The 14,488-nt window shown below is 39.4% G+C and overlaps 1 protein-coding gene across 11 annotated transcripts in view; it reads right to left on the reverse strand.

The window, feature by feature from the left end:
* ENOX1 (ecto-NOX disulfide-thiol exchanger 1) overlaps positions 1–14,488 on the reverse strand; it is a 536,440-nt gene that overhangs the window by 81,518 nt on the left and 440,434 nt on the right. For 10 of the 11 annotated variants that reach the window (XR_016438859.1, XM_090025275.1, XM_090025301.1 and 7 more), the window contains one exon: positions 11,752–11,869. The exons of the other annotated variant lie outside the window; for it this stretch is intronic. Coding sequence is in view for 9 of the 10 variants with exons in the window: in XM_090025275.1 (XP_089881401.1) it covers positions 11,752–11,869 (118 nt within the window). In the remaining variant the exon portion in view is untranslated. The remainder of the gene's footprint in view (positions 1–11,751; positions 11,870–14,488) is intronic. 11 annotated transcript variants of the gene reach the window in all.

Here is a 14,488-nt window from a genome sequence, read left to right on the forward strand (position 1 = left end):
TCAGCCTTGGAAAAACACCAGAGCCTTGAAGGGCTTCAGCATGCTCCCAAGGCTGGAACCACCCAGTACCTCAATCCCAGGACTGGGACTGTTGGCTAGTTCCCAGGAGCTCACCAGCCCCATGTTGAATTTAAGGCATGATAGGAACCAGACACAACATTATTACACATTTTGTATAATAACTTGTGGTTTATTCCCGATTTTATCACACCATTAACTTCACGAACGTGTGGCCTGGTTGCTACTTAAGACATGATTAGCAAGTTAAATCATGCCCTAAGTATAATACCTGCCAGGGTACACCTATAAGAAGGGGTACATGTTGCAGGTTGGTGATGGTGCAAATACTACTACCCATTATAATCACAAGAACTGAAGAGGTGGCTGGAAAGCAGAATATTTCTAAGGAATGTCATGAAACACTTTTGTCAGCTGATTTTCCCATTCTCACTTCTTTTCATAAGAGCACTTGCATGAGACACTTCTCCTAGCTGGAGGCAGAATAACTGAAAATCCTAACAACAGTCATTATGCACTCCTCCCTGAGTTATAATTGATATCTTTACTCCTTCCACATCTCACCTCATGTTCTCTTTTACAACTAACATTACCTAGTATGGATGCAGGATTTACTCACTTTGCTGAGTCCTGTGTGTATTTCTCAACACCACAGAACTATCTCTGCATGCAGACAGGAAGCAAAAGCTGAGTGCTAGTACATTGGCACGCTGTACTTCTTTCAACTGCATCCAGAAGCCCACAGGATCAAGCTCTATATTCCAAATCAATCAATAAAACACAAGAACAATGACAAGCTGCTGATAGAACAAAATGGAGCATCTACCACCCAGTACCTCATTCCCCACAACTACTAAAAAATGCCCATTTCCTGAGAATTGAAACATTCTGGAGGCAAAAACACAGCCATGTAGGATCTATAGCAAAGGACTAGTTTAGATGTAGGTGAGTTGGAACTGCAACTAGCCAGCACCTGCAAGTAGGAAGATCTTCATCAGAGGCATTTCAGGTAGATATCTGGCAGCTCTAAAAGTGATACAACAATTGCTGGAATATGAAAGTCACTGCAAAAACACAATGGAAATTGCATGCCATAAAAACTTCAAAAAATAATCACGTACTCTCCCATGGCAAAGTAAAAAATAAAAACTTGGCAGCAGTTAGAAGTCCAACTCTGAAACTCTGGAAATCCTACCTTCAAACGTTTAACAAATGCCTTTCTTTTAACAAAAAGAAAACTCTTAGCATCTTCAAAGGGCTCTAGAAACTGTGTATACAAACTGGAAAGAAGCAAAGTAAAATAGGATGTCCATTAGGTTTTTCCCCTCTGCCTCTTCTCTGTGTAGTCTCATAATCTTGAACAAACAAACAACTCACCTTAAAGTAATCACATCCTATCTTAATGATTTGAATTTAAGAACCAAATTCTTCAACGTACTGTTCACGGAAATGTTTAGTGGCACACATGGCAGCTGAATATAAGCAGGTTGTTCCAGATAGTTGTCAAGCTGACAGCAAAGAGTAGAAAATCCCATATCTCCTCAGTGTCCAAAGTTCATTTATCAAAGCAAACAGCAATACCACCCAGTCTCAGTAGCACTGGGAATTTCAAATACCATCCAATTTTGAATCCTGGCTGTGTTCATTAGGTTCTTAACTCTTATAATGTGAGTATTTCCCAGTCACCAGGCTGCTGAACGTGTAGGGAAGAGGAATCTGAAATCTTTGGAGGGGTAAGGTCTCAGGATTTTAGTCAGCTTGATACATCAGTGCTCTCAGTTCTCTCCGTCTGATTCTAAATCTTTGCATTAAGGTTGAAATCAATGTGTTTCTGATTGTTACCTTCCATGTTATCTTAAAAATGATCAGGCATTTAATGAACATGATCTATTTCTATTGTAGATTTAAATTTGAATGAGATTTTAAAATACAAGATCACATGTTAGGAAGTGTCCCTAAGGTCAAGAGAGGCGGTGCAGCATTATATAGCAGACAGTACTAGAGCTTAATTTAAGTACCGGAACTTAATTTAAAAAATAAAATGATAGAGCCATATAAATAAAATTGTATTGCCAACTCAAAAATGGAGAGTCAAAGAAGATGCTTGTTCTTTGTCCATATGTGATTTATGGCTCAAGCCAAGGATTTTCAGTGTTATAAATAGGCCTTATTCTCTTAAGGTTTAAATGAAGTTGGGAGTCAAGACAAAGCCCTGTATCTAAGAAAGCATTATAACAAAATGACTTTATACAGGGGGTGGGGTGTAATTGTGAGAATGATGCTAATAAAACCTACATCAGATTGTGAGGAAGGTGAAAACAGCATATGTTCAATATTGTCTTTCATTGATTTTGCTGCCAACATCCCACTTCAACAATGTTACAGCCACACTTCAAGATTCTTAATGGAGGGGCATGGAAGAAAAATCAATACACAGAACCTGCTTGTGCTCCTGTTGAAGTCAATTTGAGTTTTGCTATTAACTTCAGTGGGAGCGGGACAGGGTGTATACTGTCTCCTTTTATCTCCAACAAGACAACATTCACTGCTATTTTGCATTTTAGGGAGGTAAGATCATGCTATGTAAATAGCACAGTAAAGTACCAAGCTACAACTGTGCATTCAGATATGTTGCCCTGTTTTATGAAACCTAATGAAAAATTATAGGCTGTGTCCTGAACTATGAAAGCTGCAGTAAAAGGTATAGGATTTGAAATAAATTGTGATTACAAAATCATTTCTTTATAAAGAAATATTTTCATTTAGATATGAAGAAAATAAAAACATTTCAACTCAACACTGAGTCTCAGAAAATATTTTTGTTTTTTCTTTACTTTTAACTTGCAAAACTCGTTAGGATTACATATAACTTAAGGCTTAAAGATTAAAAGATTATGAAAGTGAAGACATAAATAATTAGAGCTTATATGGGGCACCTCCAAAACACACTTTTCACTGTTTTTAATAATAAAGTGAAACAAATCTAAAATTATCTTAGGAAATTATCTGAAATATTTAAATCCAACAACATACTGTTAATTTTGTTCAAGCATGAGCTCAAAACATATTTTAACATGCTGTCAAAATGAGATGCTAAGAGTGTCGATAAAATGACACTAAAATAAATGTAAATTTAGATTGCTGTCACAAGTGGCTGCTTGGTTTTGTGAAGATGTTAGGTTGCTATAGCATTTTCCATAGCAACTTTGCATCTTATTACATAAATAATCCCTCAGTGTCCTTAAAGCTTACTAAAAAACAGGATTAAATCTATTCTCATATGTAATGATCCTGCATAAAACCTTATCAGTATGAAATACCCAGGAAACATAATAAAATGTAATCTAGATAATAGCATTTCTAGCAGTTGAAAGGCATCAAAGCAACATGGGCTTTATGCTGCATCTTATAGTAAACTGGTCATTTTTGTATAATCCTTATTAGGTAAATATAACTGAAAATTCTGTTTTCTTTTAAAAACAAAAGTATAGCTCTTTACCCCTTCAGTGACGCGTACTTCTGTGGAAGGATGCTAAATTAACACCGCAGAGGAATGCACCTGATAAATAGCACAAGACTTCCATTTTATTTCCCAAAAGGGTTTGGAAGCATTGTCTAGCATTGATTTCGGAAGTGCAGATGTGACTAAATTCAGCCACATCACCACATCTACTCACAGGCTTTATATAAAGGTAGGCTTTTGTGCTTCCTAAAGCAGATACTGCTATTTGGATATGCTATGCAAAAATGCAGTGTACATTGCAGCATACAAACATGTCAAGAAACCCCAAGTTGGGGCCTGTCTTATGAGATCTCAGTTCCAGACTAGCTGCTGTGAAAGAAATTGGTACAGGACCTTCCCTAAGAGAAAGGAGCAAATATCTTTTGTTCCTCCCTAGTGATCATCTCTGGCTGGAGTTGCATCCTGACCTTTTCTAATCAAGGGAAAATTGTTTTAGTCTTTCATATTTAAAATAGTTTCTTAGCTATTGCTGACAAAACTTCCTAATTAAAGTGTGAGAAAAGCAGGATTTCTTCCAAAGGTATCTTCCTCTTCACATAATCATTAATTTATTATTGCAGGGATACTTACAAATTAAATGGCTAAATACATTTTTTTATGCATTTCTCCAAAGAAAAAAGGATGTGCACTATTCATTTTTAAGGGATATAAACTATAATATTTTATGTGACCTTTGTCAACTTTTTTTTTTCATTATCATCACCCAGATCTGGGGCCTGTTAACTAACAGTGTTGTTTTCACAACATGTAGTGGTAAAAATAATAAAACACATAAGTCAAAGTTCAGTGGTCCCAAGTAAAAACAAGATACCCGATTTAAAGAAAGGGGACAGAGAAATCTCCATTTGCCAGAGGCACACCGAAGAGTAAAAAGCCGTAAGTTTTAGATGAGATTTCAAAATAAAAAGAAAGAAAGAGCAGCATTAAGTTCTGAACAGTGGAAACAGACATTTATATTCAAAGTTGCACTGATGTATCCATACAAGGTTTTCTATCAGTTTGACTAATTCAGCTTAAAAACCACCTTTAGCTAAACTTGTGCAATTTCAGATCTTGATAAGACCTTTGAAATAAAAATAAAAGACTGCATTTTCTGAAGAAGTTTGTGAGAAGATAAATAAATATTAGCTGGATCACTTCTGCACTTATTTGGGCTTTCCATCCAAGTACTGACCAGGTCTGCAGCTCTTATATATGGATAGCATTAACCCTAGAAAATTATTATTATTTTCATAGAGGCATGATTTTCAAATGCTAACTAACTTTCAGCGGGATGGATACTCAATCACATAGATGCTTTGGAAAATCCCACAAAAAGGCCTAAGTTGCAGTAGTTTCATGGACTCATAGAAAAGTAGGCTCAGAAGGGACCTCTGAAGGTCATGTAGTTCAGAAACAGACTTGAGGGTCATCATTGACCACAAAATGAACATAAGTCTTCAATGTGATGTTGTGGCTAATAAAGGGAGCAAAACACTGACTTGCGTCCATAGATGATTCAAGCCAATCCCAGGACGACATTCTCCCCTTGTACTTGGCCTTGGTGAGGCCACAGCTGGAGTACTGCATCCAGTTTTGGGCCCCACAATTCAAAAACGATGTGGAGAAGCTTGAGAGAGTCCAGAGAAGAGCTACGTGCATGATCAGAGGTCAGGAAAACAGACCTTATGACGACAGGCTGTGAGCCATGGGGCTCTTTAGCTTGGAAAAGTGCAGGCTCAGGGTCGATCTGATGGCCACCTATAAGTTTATCAAGGGTGACCACCAGTATCTGGGAGAACGTTTGTTCACTAGAGCGCCCCAAGGGATGAGGAGATCGAACGGTTATAAACTACTGCAAGACCATTTCAGGCTGGACATAAGGAAGAACTTCTTTACTGTCTGAGCCCCACAAGGTCTGGAATAGCCTGCTATCGGAGGAGGTTCAAGCACCTACATTGAACACCTTCAAGAGAAATTTGGATGCTTATCTTGCTGGGATCCTATGACCCCAGCTGACTTCCTGCCCTTCGGGCGGGGGGCTGGACTCGATGATCTTCTGAGGTCCCTTCCAGCCCTAATGTCTATGAATCTATGAAACCCTCTGCTTATGGATCATCCCTACCTAAAACATCCCATAGAAATCCTTGTCAAACCTTTTCCTAAAAATACACAATCAATCCTGTCACACAACTACCAGAACTATTACTTAAAGACACCAAAAGCACCCAAACAAGAGGTAGAGCAGGGGGATAATGGGGTTCAGTGTGTTGTTGCCACAAGAGTTATTAAAACCTCTCAAGAGATCCAGAAGGCAAACCCCCCATAGTCTGTACCGATCTGACCATTCAGTATACTTTGTTCTTGATCCCATATGTGGTGATTAGGCTGACTGTGAGCAGAGGGGCAAGACCCCCTAGCCAGGATTCTCCAAGTTTTTATCTTCAGCAAGAGCATTGGCACATCCCATTCAAAATCTCCACCTATGGCTGTAACCAACACCCAGCGCTTTTGAGGAAGACAAACTCTGCCACCCCTCCCTTCCCTCTGCTCCCCACAATACCTCTAGCAACAGGATAGGTAAAAAATCCCTTCCTGGCCCCATGTGGCAACCAGAAAACCACAGAAGCATGAGAAATATCAAATACCTTCCAGTTTGCTCTGCACCCTCGAGACAGCTAGTATAACTCCACACATCGTAACTTCTTACTGGCCAGCCAGAATTCTCCATTCTGTATCCCCTCCATAAACTTATAACAGCTATTTCAGTGCTCTTTCATAATTAAGCGAGTTGTGGAGAAAGGTGTGTCTGTATTGTGCGCACAACTTGCAGTTCATTGATTTGGTAGTATGCATGCAATGGCCAGTGCTAGAGTATACACTGATAGAAGCCACAACTTCCTATTATTTGCATTACAGTAGTGACTAAAGACTTCAATGAAACCGGGGCCAGCCAAGTGCTGGGCACTGAACAAACATTATAGAAAAAAACAGCTCCTACATGGAACCCTAGATGGAGAAGAGAGAGAATGTTTCAAATAAAAGGAAACACCGTTGCCTCCATTTACAGGTAAGGATCTGAGACACTGAAAGATCAACTGAGTTGTTCGCTGTCACCCAGGATGTTTTTGACAGAGCTGGAATTTTCCCCCGATTTCCTGAATCCCTATCAAATGCCTTAACCACAGAAACCACCTGGTGGCCCTTGGCAAAGAAGTCTATTTCTTTCTTTTATGCACTACTTACAAAACTGTCAGCCACCACAGTTGCATTCACAAGAATTCACAGCACAGGAACTGCAAAAGGAAGAACAGCCCTCCCCTCCCACTTGAAAGGAGCTTATAGATAACTTCACAATGTAAAACAAGCCTTTTTGCTACTGCTAAAGCTAGTAGTTTCACTTCACTAATTTTTAAAATTACTATGAAGTCTTCTTTTGGGCGGATTTTTGCTCACGGTGCCATCACATGGAAGACCAAGCACCCAGAAATTCTGATCGTTCTAAAGATTTCCTGTATTCTCCAGGCCCCTGTGGAGGATGCCACTTTTTCTGAACTAATGCTTCAATAACTGTACCTTGACTTTCAAATATAATATCTAAGCCAGTTACCAATTTTTTAACAATCTTAGTTTTACATCAGAAAACTTCTCTTTTCCCTTCCAGCTCAAAAATCTGAAATGCAAATAAATCAAGGTTTAAATCTAAAGCTTGAGGTGTGGGAAATAAAATATACATGTAACAGTTGTATCCTTCAGGCCAGATTTAGTGGGTAGTTGGTGTCTGTTGTCTTTTGCTACCAGTCCCAGCTTTATAAAGAATGGAGGTCTGAGGGAATATATCATCCCTCCAGACATTTTTGTTCAGTTTGTTCAGAATGCTGTGTCTCTGCATTGCAGCACAGCCTGAAACAAGGGTCTGACAGGCCTAGTTTTGCTATGGTTAACAAATATGAGAAAAAGGATAGTTTTGCATGCAAAAGAAGTACATTTGAGTTGAAAAATGAGTTGATATACTTTGTGGTGAGTTATTATTAGGCTGTAATATTAAGGAATAACAGTATGCTTTGGTGGAATCTGGCTTGTATCTTAAGAGGGATTAGTACAATCTGTGATCTGCAACAAAATCATACCTGACTTGAAGACCAGGCCTCTACCCCATAAGAAAAGTACTCAGTAAAAAAAAAATCTAAGCACCTGCTTCAAAATGCCCAAATTCAAAGTGTACAAGAGATAATATTTAGCTTAGTGTTTTTCTGGGACTTGAATGTCACCAAGTTGTAGCTAATTCTCACATGTTAGGATGCCCGTGCATCCCTAGCCTGCAGGTCTGTTTAATGCAGATGGAAGTGATGGGGATGATATTCATTTGTCTTTATCTCAATAGACTGAAAGTTTTGGCTTCAAAGAACCTACCACATCTTTTTCATTCTATATGATCTAGCTGTTAGGTATGTTTGTCATACTCATCACCAGAGTATCTAAATGCTCTTGGATGTCAAGTTATTTTTGCACAGGAAAAAGAACAATAGCATTTGATTAGGAAAACAAATGGTTTCAGGAAACTAAAACTGTAACTTTAACAGTGTGAACTTTTAGGACAAAATCCAAGTAGCCAAACAGATTGGGAATTATCATTTCTTACAATAAGGCATGGTAATTGGGAATTATCATTTCTTACAATAAGGCATGGTATCTTTCTTCTTTGTGGTCATTCGCACCATTTTTCACACATGCAGAATCAGGTACTTATTCTATAAATGGGGGGAAACAATTAAAAAGTTTTAAGGATGAGGAATATGTAAATATCTGCCTTCTCAAAAAATATGCACCTTTACAATAAAGTTTTAAAAGGATATTTTTTCTGTGGAACAGATATAAGACAACATAAATAGATAATAAATCCAAGAATGAAAAAAGATGCGTCAGGAATGCAGATTCAAGTATTAGAATCCCTATGTTAGGGTTAAGAAGTAATTTTTTCCTCTCTCAGAAGTTTTCTGGTAATTCTATACTTTAGGGCTTTTTCTGGTCACCCCTAATGGTCAGCAAGAGATTTCTTCCCCCCATTGATGCTTTATTGCTTTCTGTTTTTTCTTTCCACCCTTCTTTAGAAGTGTTTGATGCTGGCCAAAGACTAATATGGGAGTTCTGACTGAGGTATACTGGCATTCAGAAACCTCTTGGTTATCTGTCTGGTAGACCTTGCTTTTCTGCTCTTGCTCAAAATGCTCACCAGATTCGGTCAGAAAGGAATTGTCCTTTCCAGAGATTAGCAAGGACTCAGGGGCTAGGTACAGACTGTCAAAGAGCCTGAGGCTGAATCGAGTCAGTCTTTGCAGGTTAGTCTAACATTCACAGGTTAAACTGAAACAGAATTGAACAGACATTTACCTTTGATTGAGGAAATGTAGCCACATGCCTGCAGTGGCTCAGACCAGAAGCCAGGGGGAACTAGAGCACAGCTCTCTGGCTGTGTGTTCACTTCCTCTTCCTGCTGCCCCTGAGGTCTCTGGTATTTGCAGTCCAGAATCACAGCAACTGGACTCTGCAGGGTTGCTCATCACTTCCTCTTCCTGCTTCCAGGTGCCTCTGGGATTTGTAGTCCACAGTTGCAGCCAGCAGTAAGTTTGAGTGGGGTATTTAAGCCAGGGGTTTGCCCCCATGGACTGGGATGAATCCCCACCTGGGCTCACCCCCACCCCACCACACCCCCTTGTCAGTCAGCCCTCGTTGCTCCAGGTAGGGAGCAAAGGGATGGGGCCAGCCCTGCTCTCTGTAGGAGACAGCCCAGCCCAGGGCTGGAAAGCATGTTGGGATGCTGGGGACTGTGATTTAACTTGAGCCAGGATGGGGCCTGGGGCAGAAGTTTCATAAACTGGATTGACCCAAATCAGTTAAGTCTGGTATTACATTCAACCAGGTTTATCTTAAACCAGTTTCAGCCATTCTGAAACTGGTTTATGTGCACTTAGCTTCTGTTCTGTTACAGGTTCAAACTAGTTTCTTATGACTTAAACCAGTTTATATGCAACTTCTGTCCCTAGCCTGGGGACCGTACATAGTCGTGTTTTCTCTGCAAATGTAACTAAAATTACTTCTCTGTCATTTCAGTGGCAAGGCACTGGTCCTTTCTCCTCTACCTTTTACCAATGGCATGTTGTAGTGTTCTTGGTTTTGTTTTCATAAGGTGCTTTGAGGCTCTGGTCTGTGAAGAGTTGAAGTACATGATTTCACCAACTCTTTGGATTAATGCCACTCCTTTAATGTATGTAAGTTAAAAAAAAGAAAAAGGTCAAGCAAAGTCATGTAGAGAAAAAATGAATCACCAAAGAGATGGTGAACTACACTAGTCAATAGAAAAGGGTCAAAAAATAATTATTGTCCACAGGCCCTGATTTTGCTTTCACTTTTACACTGGGGTACCTCCATTTGTTTCAGAGAAAGTATGCTTCGTTTACATCAGTGATGGTGAGGGAAGAATCAGATCAACAAAGCTTATTTGAGAGTTTGAGGCTAGAAGTAGAAAATGGTAAAGAACCATGTCTTTGGAGAATCACTCTATTAGAGTTATATTGTGAAGTACAGACTTTGTATGTGATGTATTAGCAGGGTTGTTCAGGTTATAACTAATGCAAATTATATGTCCAAGTTCATAGGTAAGTAGATGAAATTCAAATAAGCCAAAATAAGTTGAGAGAAAAAGCCACAGAAGTCATGGTTTTCTGTCAAAATGTGTCCCTCTTCACTTCAGGAAAAAAACAACCATATTTTCCCATTTGTAACATTATTAATTTGAAGCATAGTGCTTGAACTGTACCTTTGCTTAAGTAGCATTTATTAAACCCAGACAAAGTGTTAAGCATGACAGGTCAAAACTTAATTATTATTTTTCTTGAGTGTGGTGAGTAGGCATTTCTCACCGTATATTGTTATTGTTAATTATCATTATTTATCTCTGTGAGACTGGCCATGGCCAAAGCCAATGATTACATCTCCATAAATATCTGTCTTTGCCAGCAGTATTTTTCCTGAAGAGCCACTGTGTCAGTTCCAATCATTTTACTAATTAATTCTGGAAAACTCAAACCCATACTATTATTTTAGGCAAAAATTAAAGCTGCCACTAGCAGGGTTTATTGTGCAAACCTTTCTTTTTGAAAAATATTATATCTCCTTGAAGAAAAGTGGCCTATTCCTAGCACATTCCTGCTAACAATGAATGTGTTTATATATTTGAAGAATGGAAACCTGCTTCAACCTTTACTTCTGGAGATCTTAAGTCTCATAGCCACCATCGCCTGTGGTAAAAGAACTTTCTCTTGCATATATGTAAGAACACGTACAGTTACGCAGTCATAAAAATCCAGTCATTAAAAGAGTTATGGTCATGGAATATGGTGCTTGAGTCCAGTTCTAAGTCAAATTCTTAGCAATACTAACATTTAGTTTTTCTGCATATATCTTGTTTCATTTGTCCACATATCTAAACTCTTATTAGTAGGACCAAATTAAGTTTGGTCGAGAGCTTTTATAAGCTGTTTATTTATGAAGCTGAGGAACACAGGGGTAGACACTTGTTAACTCCTCACAACTCTCTATACCACAGTTATTTGGCAGACCCTGAAATCAAAGGAAAGATTGCAACCATATCTCTGTAAATAGTGCATGCCAGTTACCATGAGTCACCAAGCCAGTCCAATATCCACCTTCTGAATTGCTCACCTTGGCAGCTGACTGTTCTCCAAAAGCTGGAAAAGTTTTTTGCAAATGTACCAAATGTACTTGTTCTCTCTTTCAGAGTAGTTATTTAATTTACTCCGATTAATCTAACCTCTTTAGGAGTTAATTCCATGAACAACTCAGTTAATTAGCAGGGTCATACACTGTAATGTATTTGCTGAAAAGGTTCAGTGTATAGAAAGAAACAGAACTTTGGCTGCTTCCATATTTAAATAATATTACCATGGAATCAAATTCCATTTTGCAAGGTTGGAAAAACCCTTTTGAAAGAGCCATAACGGTTCCAACAGTGGAAAAAACTAGAGAGTTTTTCGACCATGACAGCTATCTAGACACAAGTAAAAGTAATTCAAAGAAAATACATACATGGATGATTCAAATGCAACAGATATCCCATGCTATATAGCCATTGCCTAGTTCTACCAATAATGTAAGATTTTAAAAGACAAGGGTGACATATTACAGGACACTGCAGGGGCTCTCTGCCTTACCTGATTCATCTACTCGCAGCTTTTTACTGGGATTGTCACCACTGTCATCATCAGACATTTCCATCTCCTCTTCCCGGCGGATTCCCATGAGCTGTTCGCTGTGAGCATTCCGGAGCTCCTAAAACCCAAGATGGCCTCTTATCAGTATGGACTTCCATGAGCTGATCTCGCTATTGCTTAACTATTTTAGGAGTACTCTAATTTAAGAACAGTATTAATGATCAACTTCAGTACTGAACCAGTGCATGTGTTAGAGTTAGAAGAGGGGAGTTCTTCAGGGTAAAATATTTAAAGAATTGTTTGTCAGCTACAACATGTGCAGGGGGAGGATGGGGGAAAAGAGTAGATGAATTCCCTTTGTTTAATGATTATTAGTCCTGCCTGGTGGCAGTCATAATGCCACACATGCAGTACTTCATAGATCATTTATCAATCAAAGAGTATATAAAGGTGTTATCAGGTTGGGCAAAACACAACCCTGCTCCTATATGCCACTTGGTTTCCCTGTCTGTATATCATAAACCCAATTTTCTCAAATTCTAAACACGTTATTGGTATCTTCTGCATCTTGATATGAAATACATGTCAGAGCTAATGGCCCATTCTTAGAGAAGTCTTTACAAGGGCAGAAGAAAGGCAGAAAGCCTGTATCTGTGTAACTAAGTAAACGATAAGCAAGCAGAAACCTAGACAGTCTTTGTTCGCAGACAAAAAGGACAGAGCTGGAATAATGGCTGGCTTTTTAATGGTAGCACAGAAAAGACTGAGAGAATTCCATTTTGTCCTAATAATACTGTCAGGTGTACATGGGGATGTTGCACAGTGATTAGTGTAGTGCTTTTCAGTTTGCAGACAGCTAATTTTTCTATCGACAAAGAGCCTAATTCCCAAAGAGGTGGTTTAAAATCTTTGAAACAAGAAGTAGCCACGTGGAAGGAAGAAATGGTGCTGAAGGTTCCCACTATTTATCCATGCAATTAACAACAAACTGTCATAGTGGGATTGAAAATAAAAGGAGGGTGTTTCCCTGAGGCTGCACCCTGAATTCATCAGTAAATCTGGAATACTATAATAAAAGTATATATAGCCATTAATCACTGCAGAGGCAAGGAGGCTAATTAATGGGTGTTTTGCACTGGAATAATTCAGAAAAAAAACACTAAAACGGTAAATAGCAAACCTGTATTTAATGAATTAAAAGCCATTTAAAGCAGAAAATTATTAACCACTTTGCAGTTCCATACTATAAAGGACCCACAAGCATCATTCACTGGGGAGGATTCTGTATCTACTTAGGTAGCCGCATGGGTAACTTATTTTTGGTCATTACTATCCCTGCAGCATCAATTTCCACATTATCTTTAACAGCCAAACTAATAATGTCTCATAGAATCATAGAAGTAGGGTCGGAAGAGACCCTGTAGATCTTCAAGTCCGACCCCCCGCCTGGGCAGGAGAACAAACTGGGCTCAAATGACTCCAGCCAGGTAGGCATCAAGCCTCCTCTTAAAGACCCCCAGGGTAGGAGCCAGCACCACTTCCCTAGGAAGTTGGTTCCAGATCCTAGCCGCCCTAACTGTGAAGTAGTTCTTAGGGATGTCTAATCTAAACCTACTCTCCAACAACTTATGGCCGTTATTCCTTGTTATGCCAGGGGGCGCTAGGGGAAACAAGGTCTCTCCCAAACCCTTCTGGTCCCCCCTAGTGAGTTTATCGACAGTCACCAGGTCCTCCCTCAGCCTTCTCTTGTGAAGGCTGAACAGGTTTAGGTCCCGCAGTCTTTCACTGTAGGGTCTGACCTGTTGTCCCCGGATCATGCGGGTGGCCCTCCTCTGGACCCTCTCAATGTTGTCCACATCCCTCCTGAAGTGGGGAGCACAGAACTGGACACAGTACTCCAGCTGTGGCCTGACCAGTGTTCCATAGAGGGGGAGGATCACCTCCTTGGCCTTGCTTGAGATGCATCTATGGATGCACGACAAGGTCCGGTTAGCCCTGCCAACCGTGACCTCGCATTGTTGGCCCATGTTCATCTTGGAGTCAGTAATGACTCCAAGATCCCTTTCTGCCTCCATGCTCTGCAGTCCCCTTCAAGGAAAACCTGTAATGGCCTAAAAGCGATCAACTAAAACACAAACACAACCCTAAGCATGTGCAAGATAAGAGCCTGTAAGTGATAAAGGACCGTTAAAAAGCTTTAACTACAGTACTAGTCTAGCCAAATTTAATCAGATCAGTGGTCCATCAAATCCAGGATTCTGTCTGACATTGGCCAATACCAGATTCTTCAACTGGCCACGCAAACATTTTTACAGTGGCCAATTAAGAAATAATATTCCCAAGGGGAGAAGATTTACTTGTAAAAAAAGCCTTTACAAATCAATCTACTCTTTCTGGATAAATTATTAACTTGTAGATGACTTTATTAATTCCCACACTCACTGCCTCGAATTATGTTTTCTAACTATGAGATCCACAAACTCACTCCCTTTTAACAAATTTGGGTTTGTAGTTAGCTGGTGTCATTTGAAGCATCTTGTAACGCAAAGTGACTGAGTGTTCAACTTCCTCCCACCTTACTGCTTATCATGTTGAACTACAAATCTTTTCAACTTCTTCATAATGCAAAGTTTGAAGAGGGACTGGTTGAACAAGGACTATAGTCCAACTTCATGAAGAGCAGATCTGCTGATCAAGACAAAGCTCCAGAGAACATTTTATGAAGTGGCATTAACAG

This window comes from Crocodylus siamensis, chromosome 1, assembly GCF_052110815.1.
Source record: "Crocodylus siamensis isolate JL-2025a chromosome 1, ASM5211081v1, whole genome shotgun sequence".
Taxonomy (NCBI): domain Eukaryota; kingdom Metazoa; phylum Chordata; order Crocodylia; family Crocodylidae; genus Crocodylus; species Crocodylus siamensis.